We start from the raw sequence: 16,877 nt of genomic DNA on the forward strand, positions 1-16,877 counted from the left end.
AAGTTATTTAAACTCTGCTGTTTACCACGAACGTACTTTCTGTTTCTATAGATTTGCCTTTTTTGAACAATTCATATAACTGGGGTCATACAATATGTGGTCATTTGTGTCTGGCTTCTTTTCAGTAGGCATGTTCTTCAGATTTATATTGTAACATGTGTCAGTACTTTGTTTCTTTTTATTTCTGAATATTATTCCATTTTATGGATATATACATTTTAGTTAACCATTCACCAGTTGATGGACATTTGGGTTGTTTCCACATTTTGCCTATTATGAATAACTCTGCTATAAACACTTGTGTGCAAGTCTTTGTGTAGACATATTTTATTTCTCTTGGGTAGATTCTTAGGAGCACCATTACTTCATCATATAGTAAATTTACGTTAAAATTTTTAAGAAACTTCCAAATTGTATTCTAAAGTGACTGAAGCATTTTACATTTCCACCAGCAGTGTATAAGGGTTTTATACATTTCCATATCCTCCCCAACACTTGTTGTTTTCTGACTTTTTGATTATAGCCATTCCAGTGAGAGTAAAGTAATATGTCATTGTGATTTTATTTTGTGTTTTCCTAGTGAGCAATGATGTTGAACATCTTTGCATGTGCTTTTTTTGCCCATTTGTGTATCTTCATTGGTGAAAAGCCTATTCAGATCTTTTGCCTGATTTTAAATTGAGTTATTCATCTTTTTCTTATCGAGCTTCAAGAGTTCTTTATATATTCTAAGGGCTTCCCTGGTGGCGCAGTGGTTAAGAATCCGCCTGCCAATGCAGGGGACACGGGTTCGAGCCCTGGTCCGGGAAGATCCCACATGCCACGAAGCAACTAAGCCTGTTTGCCACAACTACTGAAGCCCATGCACCTGGAGCCCATGCTCTGCAACAAGAGAAGTCACCACAATGAGAAGCCCATGCACTGCAACGAAGAGTAGCGCCCGCTCGCCACAACTAGAGAAAAGCCTGTGTGCAGCAATGAAGACCAACACAGCCAAAAAAATAAAATAAAATAAAATAAATTTATTAAAAAAAAGAGTTCTTTATGTGTTCTGGATACAAATCCTTTATCAGATATATAATTTGCAAATATCTTTTCCCATTTGTTGGCTTGACTTCATTTTCTTAATAATGCTTTTTGAAGTGTAAAAGTTATTAATTTTTATGAAGTTCAATTCTTTTTCTTTATGGATTGTGCTTTTGGTTTCGTATCTAAGAAATTTTGCCCAGCTTAAGGTCATGAAGATTTTTCTCCTAAGTTTTTTTCTAGAATTTTTATAATTTTAGTTCTTACATTTAGGTCCGGGCTCCATTTTAAGTTACTTTGTAGTGTATGGTGTGAGGTAAGGGTCTAAATTTATCTTTTTGCCTGTGGAGATCAGTTGTTTTAGCACCATGTGTTGATAAGACTATCTTTTCCCCCATTGAATTGTCTTGACACCTTTGTTGAAAATTAATTGACTGTATATATATGACTTTATTTCTGTGGTCTCAATTCTGGTACACTGATCTACATGTTTATTCTTAATTCAAATTCTACACTATTTTGATTACTGTAGCTTTATGGTAAGTTTTGAATTTAGAAGGTGCAAGTCCTCCCATTAGTTTTTCTTAAAGATTATTTTGGTTTTTCTGAGTCCTTTGCTTTTCCATATAATTTTTAGGGTCAGCTTGTCAATTTCTGCAAAAAAAAGCCTGCTGGGATTTTGGTAGGCAATATGTTGAATCTGTAGATCAATTTGGGGAAAGTGGCCATCTTAAAATACTAGTCTTCAAATACATGAATGTGAATGTGGAATGTCATTTCATTTACTTAGGTCTTCAATTTAGTTCAACAATAATTTATGCTTTTCAGTGTAGAAGTCTTTCCCTTTTTTTGTTAAATTTAATCCTAAATCTATTTTATTTACTTGATGCTATTATAAGTGGAATTATTTTTTAAATTTCAGTTTTGGATTATTTATTGCTAGTGTTTAGAAATGTGATTGGTTTTTGCATATTGATCTTATATTCTGTGACCTTGCTGAAATTGTTTTTTAGTTCTAGTCTTTTTGCTTCTTAATGGATTTCTTAGGATAATCTTACAGGATCATGTTTTTTGCCATTAAAGACAGTTTTACTTCTTCCTTCAGTATATGTGCCTTTTATTTCTTTTCCTTTTTTTTTTTTTTCCTGATTGCACTGTCTAGAACCTCCAATACAGTCTTGAATAGAAGTATTACTAGCAGACATCTTTGTTTTGTTCCCAGTCTTAGGGGAAGCTTTCAGTGTTTCACCATTAAGCTTGATGCTACTTTTTGCAGTTTTTCATAGAGGCCCTTTATCAGATTGATGAAATTTCCTTGTATTCCTAGTCTGTTGAGAGTTTTTTTTTATTTTTTTAAATCATGAATGGGTGTTGGATTTTGTCAAATACATTTTCTGTATCTGTTGAGATGATCATATAGTTTTCGTCCTTTGTTTTAGTAAAATGGTATATTACATCACTTGAGTTTCAGACATTATACCAATTTTCTATTTTGGGGATAAATCCCAATTAATCATGTTGTAATTTAATTCTTTCAAGATGTTGCTGGATTTGGTTTGCTAATGTTTTGTTGAGGATTTTTTGTATCTCTATTCATGAAAGATATTGGTCTGTACTCTTCCTTTCTTGAGATGTCTGCCATATTTTGGTATTAGGTAATGCTGGACTCAGAATGATTTGGAGAAATGTTTCCTCCTCCTCTAATGTGAGGATTGGTATTATTTCTTCCTTAAAGTTTGGTAGAATCTGGACTTGGACTTTCTCTATGATTAGATTTTTAAAATTATTAATTCAATGTTGTTGTCTGTTATAGGTCTGTTCAGATTTTCTCTTTCTTTTTGAGTTAGTTTTAGTAATTACTGTCTTTTTAGGAATTTGTCCTGATTTGTTAGCATAAAGTTGTTCATAGTATTCATTATAATCCTTCTACGTTGGTAGTGCCATTCTCTTTTTTATTCTTTGTTTATACTTTGAGTTTCTTCTCTTCTTTCTTTGTCTAGCTAACCAAAGGTTTTCAAGTTTATTCATCTATTTAAAGAATCAAATTTTGGTTTCATTGATTCTCTGTTGTTTTATTTTAGTCTTATTTAAAAAAAATTACATATGCATGTTATTTAAAGACTAATTGTTCTAAAAGGCTTACTTACTGCTGTTAGGAAAAATAGCAGTGCTTACTACCTTGAGACAAATAACTTTCTTTATCCCTAGAAAGAATCATTTTCAACTCTCTGAGATGTTTTTTTAAAATCCATACCTCTTCAAAAATTTTTTTATTTTATTTTTCATGTTTAGCCATTATCTACTGACTTTCCACTATAGAAGTTCATAATTTAGTTTTCATTCATACTTGCCTCCCTTTTCTATTCTCTCTTCATTTAGTGATATATAATCTTGGTTAGATTAATCAATGTTTACATTATCGTATAATTATCAAAACTTCCTAGTTATGTAGTAGTATTCAGTGACAATTTTTTTTCTCGTATACATTTTGTTTTTCTTGGATTTAATTAATAGTTGTCTCATTTGTTGTTTACTTGGTTTAATTTCCATGAACTTATGAATTCAACTTCATACTCCCACCAAGTTTTATAAATCTCTCAATATGTTCACATAGTTGATGTATTCTTTTATTTTCTCTTTTCATCTTAAAGAAATTACTCCTGGAGGCATTGGCCAGTACAGTTGGAACAGATTACCCTTTAAGTGATTTGCTGCACAAATTTCACTGGGTGCTTCCTTTCATCACTATCTTAGACATCGCTTTGCTGTTTTCTTATCTTGAATACCCTACTTCTGGGATCCCATTTCTTTCTCTTTCTCAGTGTGGGTCCTTATTTTGGTGAAACAAGTCTTCCAGTAGCCCCTTATAAATGTTTTGATGTCTTGTAGATCCGAAATAGTCTTTCTCATACTCTTGTCTTTTTTTTTTGAAAGTTTTAGACATTTATTACCAAACTTCTAAAAACTTTTCTGCCAGTTTACACTCTGATCATAGTTATGAAAGCGTGCATGTTTCATCTTCCCTTCCCCATACTCTTGTCTTTGAATGGTACTTGTTGAGCATAAAATTCTAAATTGGAAATTATTTTCTCTTGTAATTTTTTTAGGCATCTGGGAGATTTTTGTTTTAAATTTATTTATTTAGTTTTTCATTTCTTAGTTTGTGTTTTTGATTTCCAAGAGCTCTTTTTTTGTTCTATGAATATTTCATTTTTAATTACATCCAGTTTTTGTTTTATGGATTTTTTTATCCTCTCCTATTTTTCTGAGGATTTTAATGTTAAGGGTTTTTTCTTAATCTTTTTTTAAAGTTATCTTTTCCCTGCATCATCTTTGACTTCTTCCCTGCCCCTTGTAGTCTCTGTCTTTCTTATCAGATGTTGCTTAACTTCTGGTGATCCTTGGCTCTCTGTTCATATTTAAAAGTAGAGGCCTAAAAAGATGATTGGAAGCTCAGTGTATGAGACATTCTGTGTAGGGTGATCTGGTTAAGCTGTTTTGCTGGAGAACCCGTAACATTGGCATCTTTAGGTCTTTTTCACCTTGTTGGTTAGATTCTCCAGGGAAGATCCTTCTAGTCTCTGCTTTGGCTGACATTGTTCTGTTAGACAATAAGTATTAGAAGACCAAGGATATAATTTATTATACAACTTTTTACTTGAGTCTCTTGCTTTTGGTATGGAACACTTACCCGATTTGTATCTGATGTCTCCAATCCAGAGACATTCTGTTTTATCCTCTCCAGGGGATAAACCCCTAGTGTTCTGCCAGAGTGGGGAAGAAATCAATACCCAGTTGTGTGGTGTATAGGCTAGAGGATCTGAGGATCTTATTATTTCTTTGGCAGACTTTCAACCAATTCTCCTGTTTTCTGCTCTGCTTCTACCCCCATTTTAAAAGGTGTTGCCAGTGAACTGAGCTTTTTGGGACTCTGGTGTAAATCAGGTTGCTTTTCTTACTGTTGGCTTTGAATTCAGCTCTCTTATATAAATCACTTACCACTTATCCACCTGCGTTCCAACTTCCAGTATTTTATTGCTATTGTCTCATCTCTGGTACTAATTCTCCTTGTGAGTTTATATCTCTAAATTCTCTTTGCTGTTAAATTAGTTAAAATTTTAATTTTACTTTTGGGGAGAGAGTAGAACTTTACTCTGCCATTTAAAAGCATGAGTCTGTATTGTCTTATACTTTCTCTTTTTGTAATATGTGTTATATTTGCAATAAGTAAAATATATTATTTAAAAAGGTTAAAAGGAAAGAACTCAGTCTTCTCCAAAACTTGCCAGCTTGTGATAGGATCAGATAACCTTTATTGCCTATCTTGAACAATATGGTGGTTTCCCAGTGGTTTGTTTCTAGTCATATACTGCTTTGCAATTCTATCTAGCTTTTGCAATCAATATCTTTTACTGGAATGTAAGTTTCTTTAGGGTAAGGACCGTAACATGTTCCCTGTTTTTTTTGAAAAATAAGTTATCAGAAATACGGGAAATGCTGGAAATTTACTTAATAGTAATTATATTTTATTTTGATCTCATTTTATAGGTTGAAGAATGCCTCATCTGATATAAAACAAATGGTTAAAAATGAAACAGACTTGGATATTACTGCTGATCTCAGAAAGAAACTCCATCGGGCTAAGAAAGAAAAATTAGAAATAACAACTAAGCACAATGCAGAGGTAGAATTTATTTTTTTCTCAAATAATGTTAAAAGTAGAGTTTGATTATTTTAGATTCATTTCATATTAGAAACTACTTGTTTTAACATTTATCACTGTAACATTCTTGTGCTTAAAAAGGACATTAATAGAACAGATGGTTTTTTTAAATACAGTGGAATTGTATAGGAGTGTTAAAGTAGAAATTTAATGAAGTATTGTATTTATTGGTATGTTGCCTTAATTTTATTTTAATTAATGAATTATATTTGCTCAAAAGTGTTAATTGATGAATGCGTTTGGTGACTAAGGGATTTGTAAATTAGGCATTTTGGAAATCTTAATGTAGTTTCCTTATGGTCTCAGTCATAGAACAGTCTCTTAAACAATTAGATTTGAGTATGGAATTTTTGATCAGTGTAATTCATGAATTATCTTAGTTTGTTTTTCAATTGTATCATTATGTCTTTTATTAGTATGTGTGTGTATATATATAAATATCTGTATTTCATATGTATATGTGTATATTCCAAGGACAGAAGTTATTTTTTACTCTAGGATAATTCATGAATTATATGTTTATGTCTCTTCTGTCGTCTTTCTTCTCTGTTTTCTTCTTTTTCTTTATTTAAGTCTTACTCATTCTTAAAGCTCAGCTTAGGCAGCCCGATGTAGTGGAAAGAATATTGAGTTACAGAGACCTGGACTCATTCTTGGCCCTTCCATTTACAACATATGTGGACTTGGGCGAGTTATTTATCCTGTACATCTTTGGTTTCTCATTGTGAAATGCTGGTCCCAAAGGGTTGTTAAGATAATTAAATGAAATAGAATTTGAGAAGTGTCTGTGCACTGTAATAGTAGTTGACATTTATTGACAGTTAAGCATAAACAGTGTATTTTCCTTCCCTTTTTGCTAAAATCCGACGCTGTTCTGTCAGGAAACCTTTTAAAGCCTTGCTAGGTGAAAATGATTACTCCTTTCTTTCCTCTCCCATAACATGTTACTGTTACAGATATTTTAGAGCTAAAACATTTATTTCACGCTTACCTGTGCTTCTTTAGTCCTTAAGCTTCGTGAGAGCTGAAAGTAGTGACCATGCTTTGTCCCTGTACCTGTCGAGTTGCTTATTGGCACGTAGTAGGCCCTCAGTAGCTGTGTGTTGAATAAACGTTCGGAAAAATGATTTTTTTTCAGGTTCTCTAAGGAACAGTGGTTTATGATTAAAATAACAAGCGATCAATCTATGACTGTTTTATTTGTATTTTTAAGGGCAATTGAGGTAATTTTAAAGTGATAATTGAAGTAGTAATTGCTTTTATTTATGTTGTACTATTACATACTGAATATAAAGTAGTATTTGTTAAATGGGTGCTAATTGTTCATAATCTCCAAAACTTATTTTATAAGCCAAATGTACATTTTACTTGAGAATATTAGTATCATGATAATCATTCATCCATTAAATATATTCTTTCACATATATTTATAGTTATCACATTTCTCTTACCAGAACATACATTTATTATCTTTTATTTGATCAAAATATTTTGAATTATGTGTTCACATTAAAGAGATTGGAAATTATCTCACGGAAGGAAGAGAATTTTCTCAAAATAGGTAGTTATAGTTGGTTCAACTCCAGGTTTGTATTACTGTTCAGTTTTACTGTTTCAATTATTTGTTTAGCTGATTTTACTCATATTATATAGTAATATTTTTAGACATGTAATTTCTAAATATGTCCATTATAAAGCAAGGCAGAGAGGAATGAAACTATCTAAAAACTAAGGCCAGATATTTGCCTTATCAGGTACTCCTAATGCTAACACACTGGCTGATTGGCACAAAATTTCTTTAAAATCTAAGTGTCCTATCAATAGGTGAATGGATAAAGAAAATGTTTCAAATATGTATATATATATACATATACACATATAAATGAATATATATATATTATTTTTTAAAAAAATTTATTTCTTTATTTTTGGCTGCATTAGGTCTTTGTTGCTGAGTGTGGGCTTTCTCTAGTTGCAGCGAGCGGGGGCTACTCTTCGTTGTGGTACGTGGGCTTCTCATTGCATTGGCTTCTCTTGTTGCAGAGCATGGGCTCTAGGCATGCGGGCTTCAGTAGTTGTGGCATGCAGGCTCAGTAGTTGTGGCTCGTGGGCTCTAGAGTGCAGGCTCAGTAGTTGTGGCACACGGGCTTAGTTGCTCTGCAACAGGTGGGATCTTCCCGGACCAGGGCTTGAACCTGTGTCCCCCTCATTGGCAAGCAGATTCTTAACCACTGCACCACCGGGGAAGTCCGTGTGTGTGTGTGTGTGTGTGTGTGTGTATACAATGGAATATTATTCACACAAAAAAAGAGTGACATCTTGCCATTTGTGACAATATAGATGGACCTTGGGGCCATTATGGTAAGTGAAATAAGTCAGACAGAGAAAAACAAATACTGGAGGGACCTTCAAGATGGCGGAGGAGTAAGATGTGGAGATCACCCTCCTTCCCACAAATACATCAGAAATACATCTACATGTGGAACAACTCCTACAGAACACCTACTGAACGCTGGCAGAAGACCTCAGACCTCCCAAAAGGCAGGAAACTCCCCACGTACCTGGGCAGGGCAAAAGAAAAAAGGAAAACCAGAGACAGAAGAATAGAGACAGGACCTGCCCCTCTGGGAGGGAGCTGTGAAGGAGGAAAAGTTGCTACACACTTGGAAGTCCCTTCACTGGCGGAGACGGGGGGTGGGTTGGGGGGAAGCTTTGGAGCCATGGAGAAGAGCACAGCAACAGGGGTGCAGAGGGTTAAGCAGAGAGATTCCCGCACAGAGGATCGGTTCCGACCAGCACTCACCAGCCTGAGAGGCTTGTCTGCTCACCCGCCGGGATGGGTGTGGGCTGGGAGACGAGGCTCCAGCTTCAGAGGTCATATCCCAGGGAGAGGACTGGGGTTGGCTGCATGAACACAGCCTGAAGGGGGCTAGTGCACCACAGCTATTGGGGAGCGAATCTGGGAAAATGTCTAGACCTGCCTAAGAGGCAAGAGACCATTGTTTTGGGGTGCATGAGGAGAGGGGATCCAGAGCACTGCCTAAACGAGCTCCAGAGATGGGCACCAGCTGTGGTTATCAGTGCGGATACCGGAGACGGACATGAAATGCTAAGGCTGCTGCTGCAGCCACCAAGAAGCCTGTGTGCAAGCACAGGTCACTCTCCACACCTCCCCTCCTGGGAGCCTATGCAGCCTGCCACTGCCAGGGTCCCGTGATCCATGGACAACTTCCCTGGGAGAACACACATCGTGCCTCAGGCTGTGAAAACGTCATGCTGGCCTCTGCTGCTGCAGGCTCACCCTGCATTCTGTACCCCTCCTTCCCTCCGGCCTGAGTGAGCCAGAGCCCCCGAATCAGCTGCTTCTTTAACCCCATCCTGTCTGGGTGGGGAACAGACGCCCTCAGGCGACCTACACGCAGAGTCGGGGCCAAATCCAAAGCTGAACCCCAGGAGCTGTGCGAACAAAGAAGAGAAAGGGAAATCTCTCCCAGCAGCCTCAGGAGCAGCGGATTAAATCTCCACAGTCAACCTGATGTACCCTGCATCTGTGGAATACCTGAATAGACAATGAATCATCCCAAAATTGGGGCAGTGGACTTTGGGAGCAACTGTAGACTTGGGGTTTGCTTTCTGCATCTAATTTGTTTCTGGTTTTATGTTTATTTTAGTTTAGTATTTAGAGCTTAGTATCACTGGTAAATTTGTTTATTGATTTTGTTGCTCTCGGAATTCCATTTTTTTAAAAAATATATATAATTTTCTTTTTCTGTTTTTGTGAGTGTGTATGTGTATGCTTCTCTGTGTGATTTTGTCTGTATGGCTTTGCTTTTACCATTTGTCCTAGGGTTCAGTCTTTCCATTTTTTGGGATAGTTTTTAGCGCTTGTTATCATTGGTGGATTTGTTTTTTAGTTTGGTTGTTCTCTTTTCTTTCTTTTTTTAATTACTTTTTTATTTTTAATAATTTATCTTTTATTTTATTATTTTCTTTCTTTCTGTCTTTCTTTTTCCTCCCTTTTCTTCTGAGCTGAGTGGCTGACAGGGTCTTGGTGCTCTAGCCGGGTGTCAGGCCTGAACCTCTGAGGTGGGAGAGCCGAATTCAGGACATTGGACCACCAGAAACCTCCCAGCCCCATGTAAAATCAAATGGTGAGAGCTCTCACAGAGATCTCCATCTCAATGCTAAGACCCAGCTCCACTCAACAACCAGCAAGCTACAGTGCTGGACATCCTGTGCCAAACAACTAGCAAGACAGGAACACAACCCCACCCGTTAGCAGAGAGACTGCCTAAAATCATAATCAGTTCACAGACACCCCAAAACACACCACCGGACGTGGTCGTGCCCACCAGAAAGAAAAGATCCATCCCCACCCACTGAAACACAGGCACCAGTCCCCTCCAGCAGGAAGCCTACACAACCCACTGAACCAACCTTACCCACTGGGGGCAGACACCAAAAACAATGGGAACTATGAACTTACAGCCTGCAAAAGGAGACCCCAAGCACAGTAAGATAAGCAAAATGAGAAGACAGAGAAATACCCAGCAGATGAAGGAGCAAAGTAAAAACCCACCAGATCAGACAAATGAAGAGGAAATAGGCAGCCTACCTGAAAAAGAATTCAGAGTAATGCTAGTAAAGATGATCCAAAATCTTGGAAATAGATTGGAGAAAATACAAGAAATGTTTAACAAGGAATTAGAACTAAAGAGCAAACAAACAATGATGAACAACACAATAAATGAAATTAAAAATTCTCTAGAAGGAATCAGCAGAATAACTGAGGCAGAAGAATGGATAAGTGACCTGGAAGATAAAATAGTGGAAATAACTACTGCAGAGCAGAATAAAGAAAAAAGAATGAAAAGAATTGAGGACAGTCTCAGAGACCTCTGGGACAACACTGAATGCACCAACATTTGAATTATAGGGGTCCCAGAAGAAGAAGAGAAAAAGAAAGGGAATGCGAAAATATTTAAAGAGATTATAGTTGAAAACTTCCCTAACATGGGAAAGGAAATAGTCAATCAAGTCCAGGAAGCAGAGAGAGTCCCATACAGGATAAATCCAAGGAGAAACACACCAAGACATATATTAATCAAACTATCAAAAATAAAATACGAAGGAAAAATATTAAAAGCAGCAAGAGAAAAGCAGCAAATAACATACAAGGGAATCCCCATAAGGTTAGCAGTTGATCTTTTAGCAGAAACTCTACAAGTCAGAAGGAGGTGGCAGCACATATTTAACGTGATGAAAGGGGAAAACCTACAACCAAGATTACTCTTCCCAGCAAGGATCTCATTCAGATTTGACAGAGAAATTAAAACCTTTACCGACAAGCAAAAGCTAAGAGTTCAGCACCACCAAACCAGCTGTACAACAAATGCTAAAGGAACTTCTCTAGGCAGGAAACACAAGAGAAGGAAAAGACCTACAAAAACAAACCCAAAACAATTAAGAAAATGGTAATAGGAACATACATATTGACAATTACCTTAAATGTAAAAGGATTAAATGCACCAACCAAAAGATATAGACTGGCTGAATGGGTACATAAACAAGACCCATATACATGCTGTCTACAAGAGACCCACTTCAGACCTAGGGACACATACAGACTGAAAGTGAGGGGATGGAAAAAGATATTCCATGCAAATGGAAATCAAAAGAAAGCTGGAGTAGCAGTTCTCATATCAGACAAAATAGAATTTAAAATAAAGACTATTACAAGGGACAAAGAAGGACACTACATAATGATCAAGGGAGCAATCCAAGAAGAAGATATAACAATTATAAATATTTATGCACCCAACATAGGAGCGCCTCAATACATAAGGCTAATGCTAACAGCCATAAAATGGGAAATCGAGAGTAACACAGTCATAGTAGGGGACTTTAACACCCCACTTTCACCAATGGACAGATCATCCAAAATGAAAATAAATAAGGAAACACAAGCTTTAAATGACACATTACACAAGATGGACTTAGTTGATATTTATAGGACATTCCATCCAAAAACAACAGAATACACTTTCTTCTCAAGTGCTCATGGAACATTCTCCAGGATAGATCATATCTTGGGTCACAAATCAAGCCTTGGTAAATTTAAGAAAATTGAAATCATATCAAGTATCTTTTCTGACCACAATGCTATGAGACTACATATCAATTACAGGAAAAAAACTGTAAAACATACAAACACATGGAGGCTAAACAATACACTACTAAATAACCAAGAGATCACTGCAGAAATCAAAGAGGAAATCAAAAAATACCTAGAAACAAATGACAATGAAAACACCATGACCCAAAACCTATGGGATGCAGCAAAAGCAGTTCTAAGAGGGAAGTTTATAGCAATACAGTCCTATCTCAAGAAACAAGAAAAACCTCAAATAAACAACCTAACCTTACACCTAAAGCAATTAGGGAAAGAAGAACAAAAAAACCCCCAAAGTTAGTAGAAGGAAAGAAATCATAAAGATCAGGTCTGAAATAAATGAAGAAGAAATGAAGGAAACGATAGCAAAGATCAATAAAACTAAAACCTGGTTCTTTGAGAAGATAAGAATAATTGATTAAACCATTGGCCAGACTCCTAAAGAAAAAAAGGAAGAAGGCTCAAATCAATAGAATTAGAAATGGAAAAGGAGAAATAACAACTGACACTGTAGAAATACAAAGGATCATGAGAGATTACTATAAGTAACTATATGCCAATAAAATGGACAACCTGGAAGAAATGGACAAATTCTTGGAAAAGTACAACATTCCAAGACTGAACCAGGAAGAAATAGAGAATATAAACAGACCAGTCACAAGCACTGAAATTGAAGCTGCGATTAAAAATCATCCAACAGGGCTTCCCTGGTGGTGCAGTGGTTGAGAGTCTGCCTGCAGATGTAGGGGACACGGGTTCGTGCCCCGGTCCGGGAGGATCCCACATGCCGTAGAGCGGCTGGGCCCGTGAGCCCTGGCCACTGGGCCTGTGCGTCCGGAGCCTGTGCTCCGCAAAGGGAGAGTCCACAACAGTGAGAGGCCCACGTACTGCAAAAAAAAAAAAAAAAAAATTATCCAACAAACAAGAGTCCAGTACCAGATGGCTTCACAGGTGAATTCTATCAAACATTGAGAGAAGAGCTAACACATATCCTTCTCAAACTCTTCCAAAATATAGCACAGGGAGGAACACTCCCAAACTCATTCTGCGAACCCACCATCACCCTGATACCAAAACCAGACAAAGATGTCACAGAAAAAGAAAACTACAGGCCAGTGTCCCTGATGAACATAGATGCAAAAATCCTCAACAAACAGCATTCGACAGCACATTAAAGGGATCATACACCACGATCAAGTGGGGTTTATCCTAGGAATGTAAGGATTCTTCAATATACGCAAAGCAATCAGTGTGATGCACCATATTAACAAACTGAAGGATAAAATCCATATGATCATTTCAATAGACACAAAAAAAGCTTTTGACAAAATTCAACACCCATTTATGATAAAAACCCTCCAGAAAGTAAGCATAGAGGGAACTTACCTCAACATAATACAGGCCATTTATGACAAGCCCATAGCTACCATCGTTCTCAGTAGTGAAAAACTGAAACCATTGCCACTAAGATCAGGAACAAGTCAAGGTTGCCCACTCTCGCCACTCTTACTCAACATAGTTTTGGAAGTTTAGCCACAGGAGTCAGAGAAGAAAAAGAAATAAAAGGAATCCAAATTAGAAAAGAAGAAGTAAAGCTGTCACTGTTTGCAGATGACATGATACTATACATAGAGAATCCTAAAGATGCTACCAGAAAACTACTAGAGCTAATCAATAAATTTAGTAATGTAGCAGGATACAAAATTAATGCACACAAATCTCTTTCATTCCTATGCACTAATGATGACAAATCTGAAAGAGAAATTAAGGAAACACTCCCATTTACCACTGCAACAAAAAGAATAAATTACCTAGGAATAAACCTACCTAAGGAGACAAAAGACCTGTCTGCAGAAAACTGTAAGACACTGATGAAAGAAATTAAAGATGATATAAACAGATGGAGAGATATACCATGTTCTTGGATTGGAAGAATCAACATTGTGAAAATGACTATACTACCCAAAGCAATCTATAGGTTCAGTGCAATCCCTATCAAACTACCAATGGCATTTTTCACAGAACTAGAACAAAAGATTTCACAATTTGTATGGAAACACAAAAGACCCCGAATAGCCAAAGCAATCTTGAGAAAGAAAAATAGAGCTGGAGGAATCAGAATCCCAGACTTCAGACTATATTACAAAGCTGCAGTAATGAAGACAGTATATGGTACCGGTACAAAAACAGAAATATAGATCAATGAAACAGGATATAATGCCCAGAGATAAACCCATGCACATATGGTTACCTTATCTTTGATAAATGAGAGAAGAATATACAATGGAGAAAAGACAGCCTCTTCAATAAGTGGTGCTGGGAACACTGGACAGCTACATGTAAAAGAATGAAATTAGAACACTCCCTAAGACCATACAGAAAAATAAACTCAAAATGGATTAGAGACCAAAATGTAAGGCCAGTCACTATAAAACTCTTAGAGGAAAACATAGCTAGAACACTCTGTGACATAAATCACAGGAAGATCCTTTTTGGCCAACCTCCTAGAGAAATGGTAATAAAAACAAAAAGAAACAAATGGGATGTAATGAAACTTAAAAGCTTTTGCACAACAAAGAAAACTAAACAAGACAAAAAGAACAACCCTCAGAATGGGAGAAAATATTTGCAAATGAAGCAACTGACAAAGGATTAATCTCCAAAATATACAAGCAGCTCATGCAGCTCAGTATTAATAAAACAAACAACCGAATCCAAAAATGGGCAGAAATCCCAAATAGATGTTTCTCCAGAGAAGATATACAGATTGCCAACAAACACATGAAAGTATGATCAACATCACTAATCATTAGAGAAATGCAAATCAAAAGTACAATGAGATATCACCTCACACCGGTCAGAATGGCTATCATCAAAAAATCTACAAACAGTATATGCTGGAGAGGGTGTGGAGAAAGGGGAACCCTCTTGTAGTGTTGGGGGGAATGTAGACTGATACAGCCACTATGGAGAACAGTATGGAGGTTCCTTAAACTAAAAACAGGACTACCATATGACCCAGCAATCCCAGTACTGGGCATATACCCTGAGAAAACCATAATTCAAAAAGAGTCATGTACCACAATGTTCATTGCAGCACTGTTTACAATAGCCAGGATGTGGAAGCAACCTAAGTGTCCATCAACAGATGAATGGATAAAGAAGATATGGTACATATATACAATGGAATATTACTCTGCCATAAAAAGAAACAGCATTGAGTTATTTGTAGTGAGGTGGATGTACCTAGAGACTGTCCTACAGAGTGAAGTAAGTCAGAAAGAGAAAAACAGATACCGTATGCTGATGCATATATACGGAATCTTAAAAAAATAAAGTGGTTCTGAAGAACCTAGGGACAGGACAGGAATAAAGACGCAGATGTAGAGAATGGACTTGAGGACATGGAGAGGGGGAAGGGTAAGCTGGGACGAAGTGAGAGAGTGGCATGGACATATATACAGTACCAAATGTAAAATAGATAGCTAGTTGGAAGCAGCCGCATGGCACAGGGAGATCAGCTCCGTGATTTGTGACCACATAGAGGGGTGGGTTAGGGAGGGTGGGAAGGAGACGCAAGAGGGAGGAGAAATGGGGATAAATTTATATGTGTAGCTGATTTACTTTGTTATACAGCAGAAACTAACACAACATTGTTAAGCAATTATACTCCAATAAAGATGTTAAAAAAAAGACAAATACTGTATGATATCATTTATAGGTGGTATTTAAAAATTAAAGAAAACCCCAAGCTCATAGATACAGAGAATATATTGGTGGTTGTCAGAGGCAGGGGGTGGGTGGAGGTAGATGAAATGGGTGAAGGGGGTCAAAAGGTACACACTTCCAGTTATAAAATAAGTCCTGGGTATGTAATATACAGCGTGGCAACTATAGTTAATAATGTACTGTATTGCATTTTTGAAAGTTGCTAAGAGAGTAGATCTTAAAAGTTCTCATCACAAGAAAAAAATTATAACTATGTATGGTGATGGATGTTAACTAGAATTATGTGGTGATCATTTTGCAATATGTATAAATATTAAATCATTATGTTGTACACCTGAAACTAATATAATTTGTCAATTATACCACAATAAAAAATAATAAAAATCTTTAAAATGACTTCTCTAGGAATTTCATTATTGTGGGTTCTTGGGCAACTTATGTCATTTTTCTGAGCCCCCGTTTTCTTTCCTAGGTATGGAAATAATAGGTTACTGTTGAGATTTATTAGTGGGCAGAGGGTATGGGGGAGAGGAGTTTCTTACAGACTCACAGCTTCCGAATGAAACTAAGTTGTACTAATGTGGGTGATTGAGATGGGAAAATGCCACAAGGTTTTCACTTTTGCGGTGGTTATTAAAATTATTTGAGCACAATAATACAGATGTGCAAAGTAGGACAAGAGGTCATGAAGCTATTCAGATATCTCATTGGCCCCAATAGTGACGATAGAGCAAGAAAATCTTTTAGAGCAATGAGGGTGGGAGAGAATAAGGAAAAGCAATGTAACTTTCTCTAGCCAAAAGTTACTGGATACCTAGGACGAAGCAGTAGGCTTTCTAGGGTTCAAGACCTAAAGGTGTTTGACTGATCCTGCCAGATTTCTTAGGAGTAGGGGTCTTAAGCAGGGGTCCTTACAAACTGAGAAATCAAGGAATCCATGTAGTTGGATAGGGAGAAATTATATTTTTATTTTTATTAACCCCTAACTCATGTTAAGCATTTCCTTCAGTTATGAAGGGCTTGGCCCAGCCTGTCGTCCTTTTGAAAGCAAGCTATAGTAGGATTAGCAGTACTTTTGAATTTATCACCAATAGAAATTGCAGACACATACCATACTTCAGTTACTGCAAATATATTGAAATATTGTTTATACTTGTCATTACTTTGAAATGGTTATTAGACTTGTGAGTACAACTTGTTATTTAATGTGTTATTAAAGAAGTAACG

The 16,877-nt window shown here is 36.6% G+C and overlaps 1 protein-coding gene across 10 annotated transcripts in view; it reads left to right on the plus strand.

Annotated features, from left to right (window-relative positions):
- The window catches only part of CCDC171 (coiled-coil domain containing 171), a 358,867-nt gene that overhangs the window by 11,483 nt on the left and 330,507 nt on the right, over positions 1-16,877 (plus strand). For all 10 annotated transcript variants that reach the window (XM_067744432.1, XM_067744430.1, XM_067744438.1 and 7 more), the window contains one exon: positions 5,575-5,710. In XM_067744432.1, coding sequence (XP_067600533.1) covers positions 5,575-5,710 — 136 coding nt within the window. The remainder of the gene's footprint in view (positions 1-5,574; positions 5,711-16,877) is intronic.

Source organism: Pseudorca crassidens, chromosome 7 (assembly GCF_039906515.1).
Source record: "Pseudorca crassidens isolate mPseCra1 chromosome 7, mPseCra1.hap1, whole genome shotgun sequence".
Classification (NCBI taxonomy): domain Eukaryota; kingdom Metazoa; phylum Chordata; class Mammalia; order Artiodactyla; family Delphinidae; genus Pseudorca; species Pseudorca crassidens.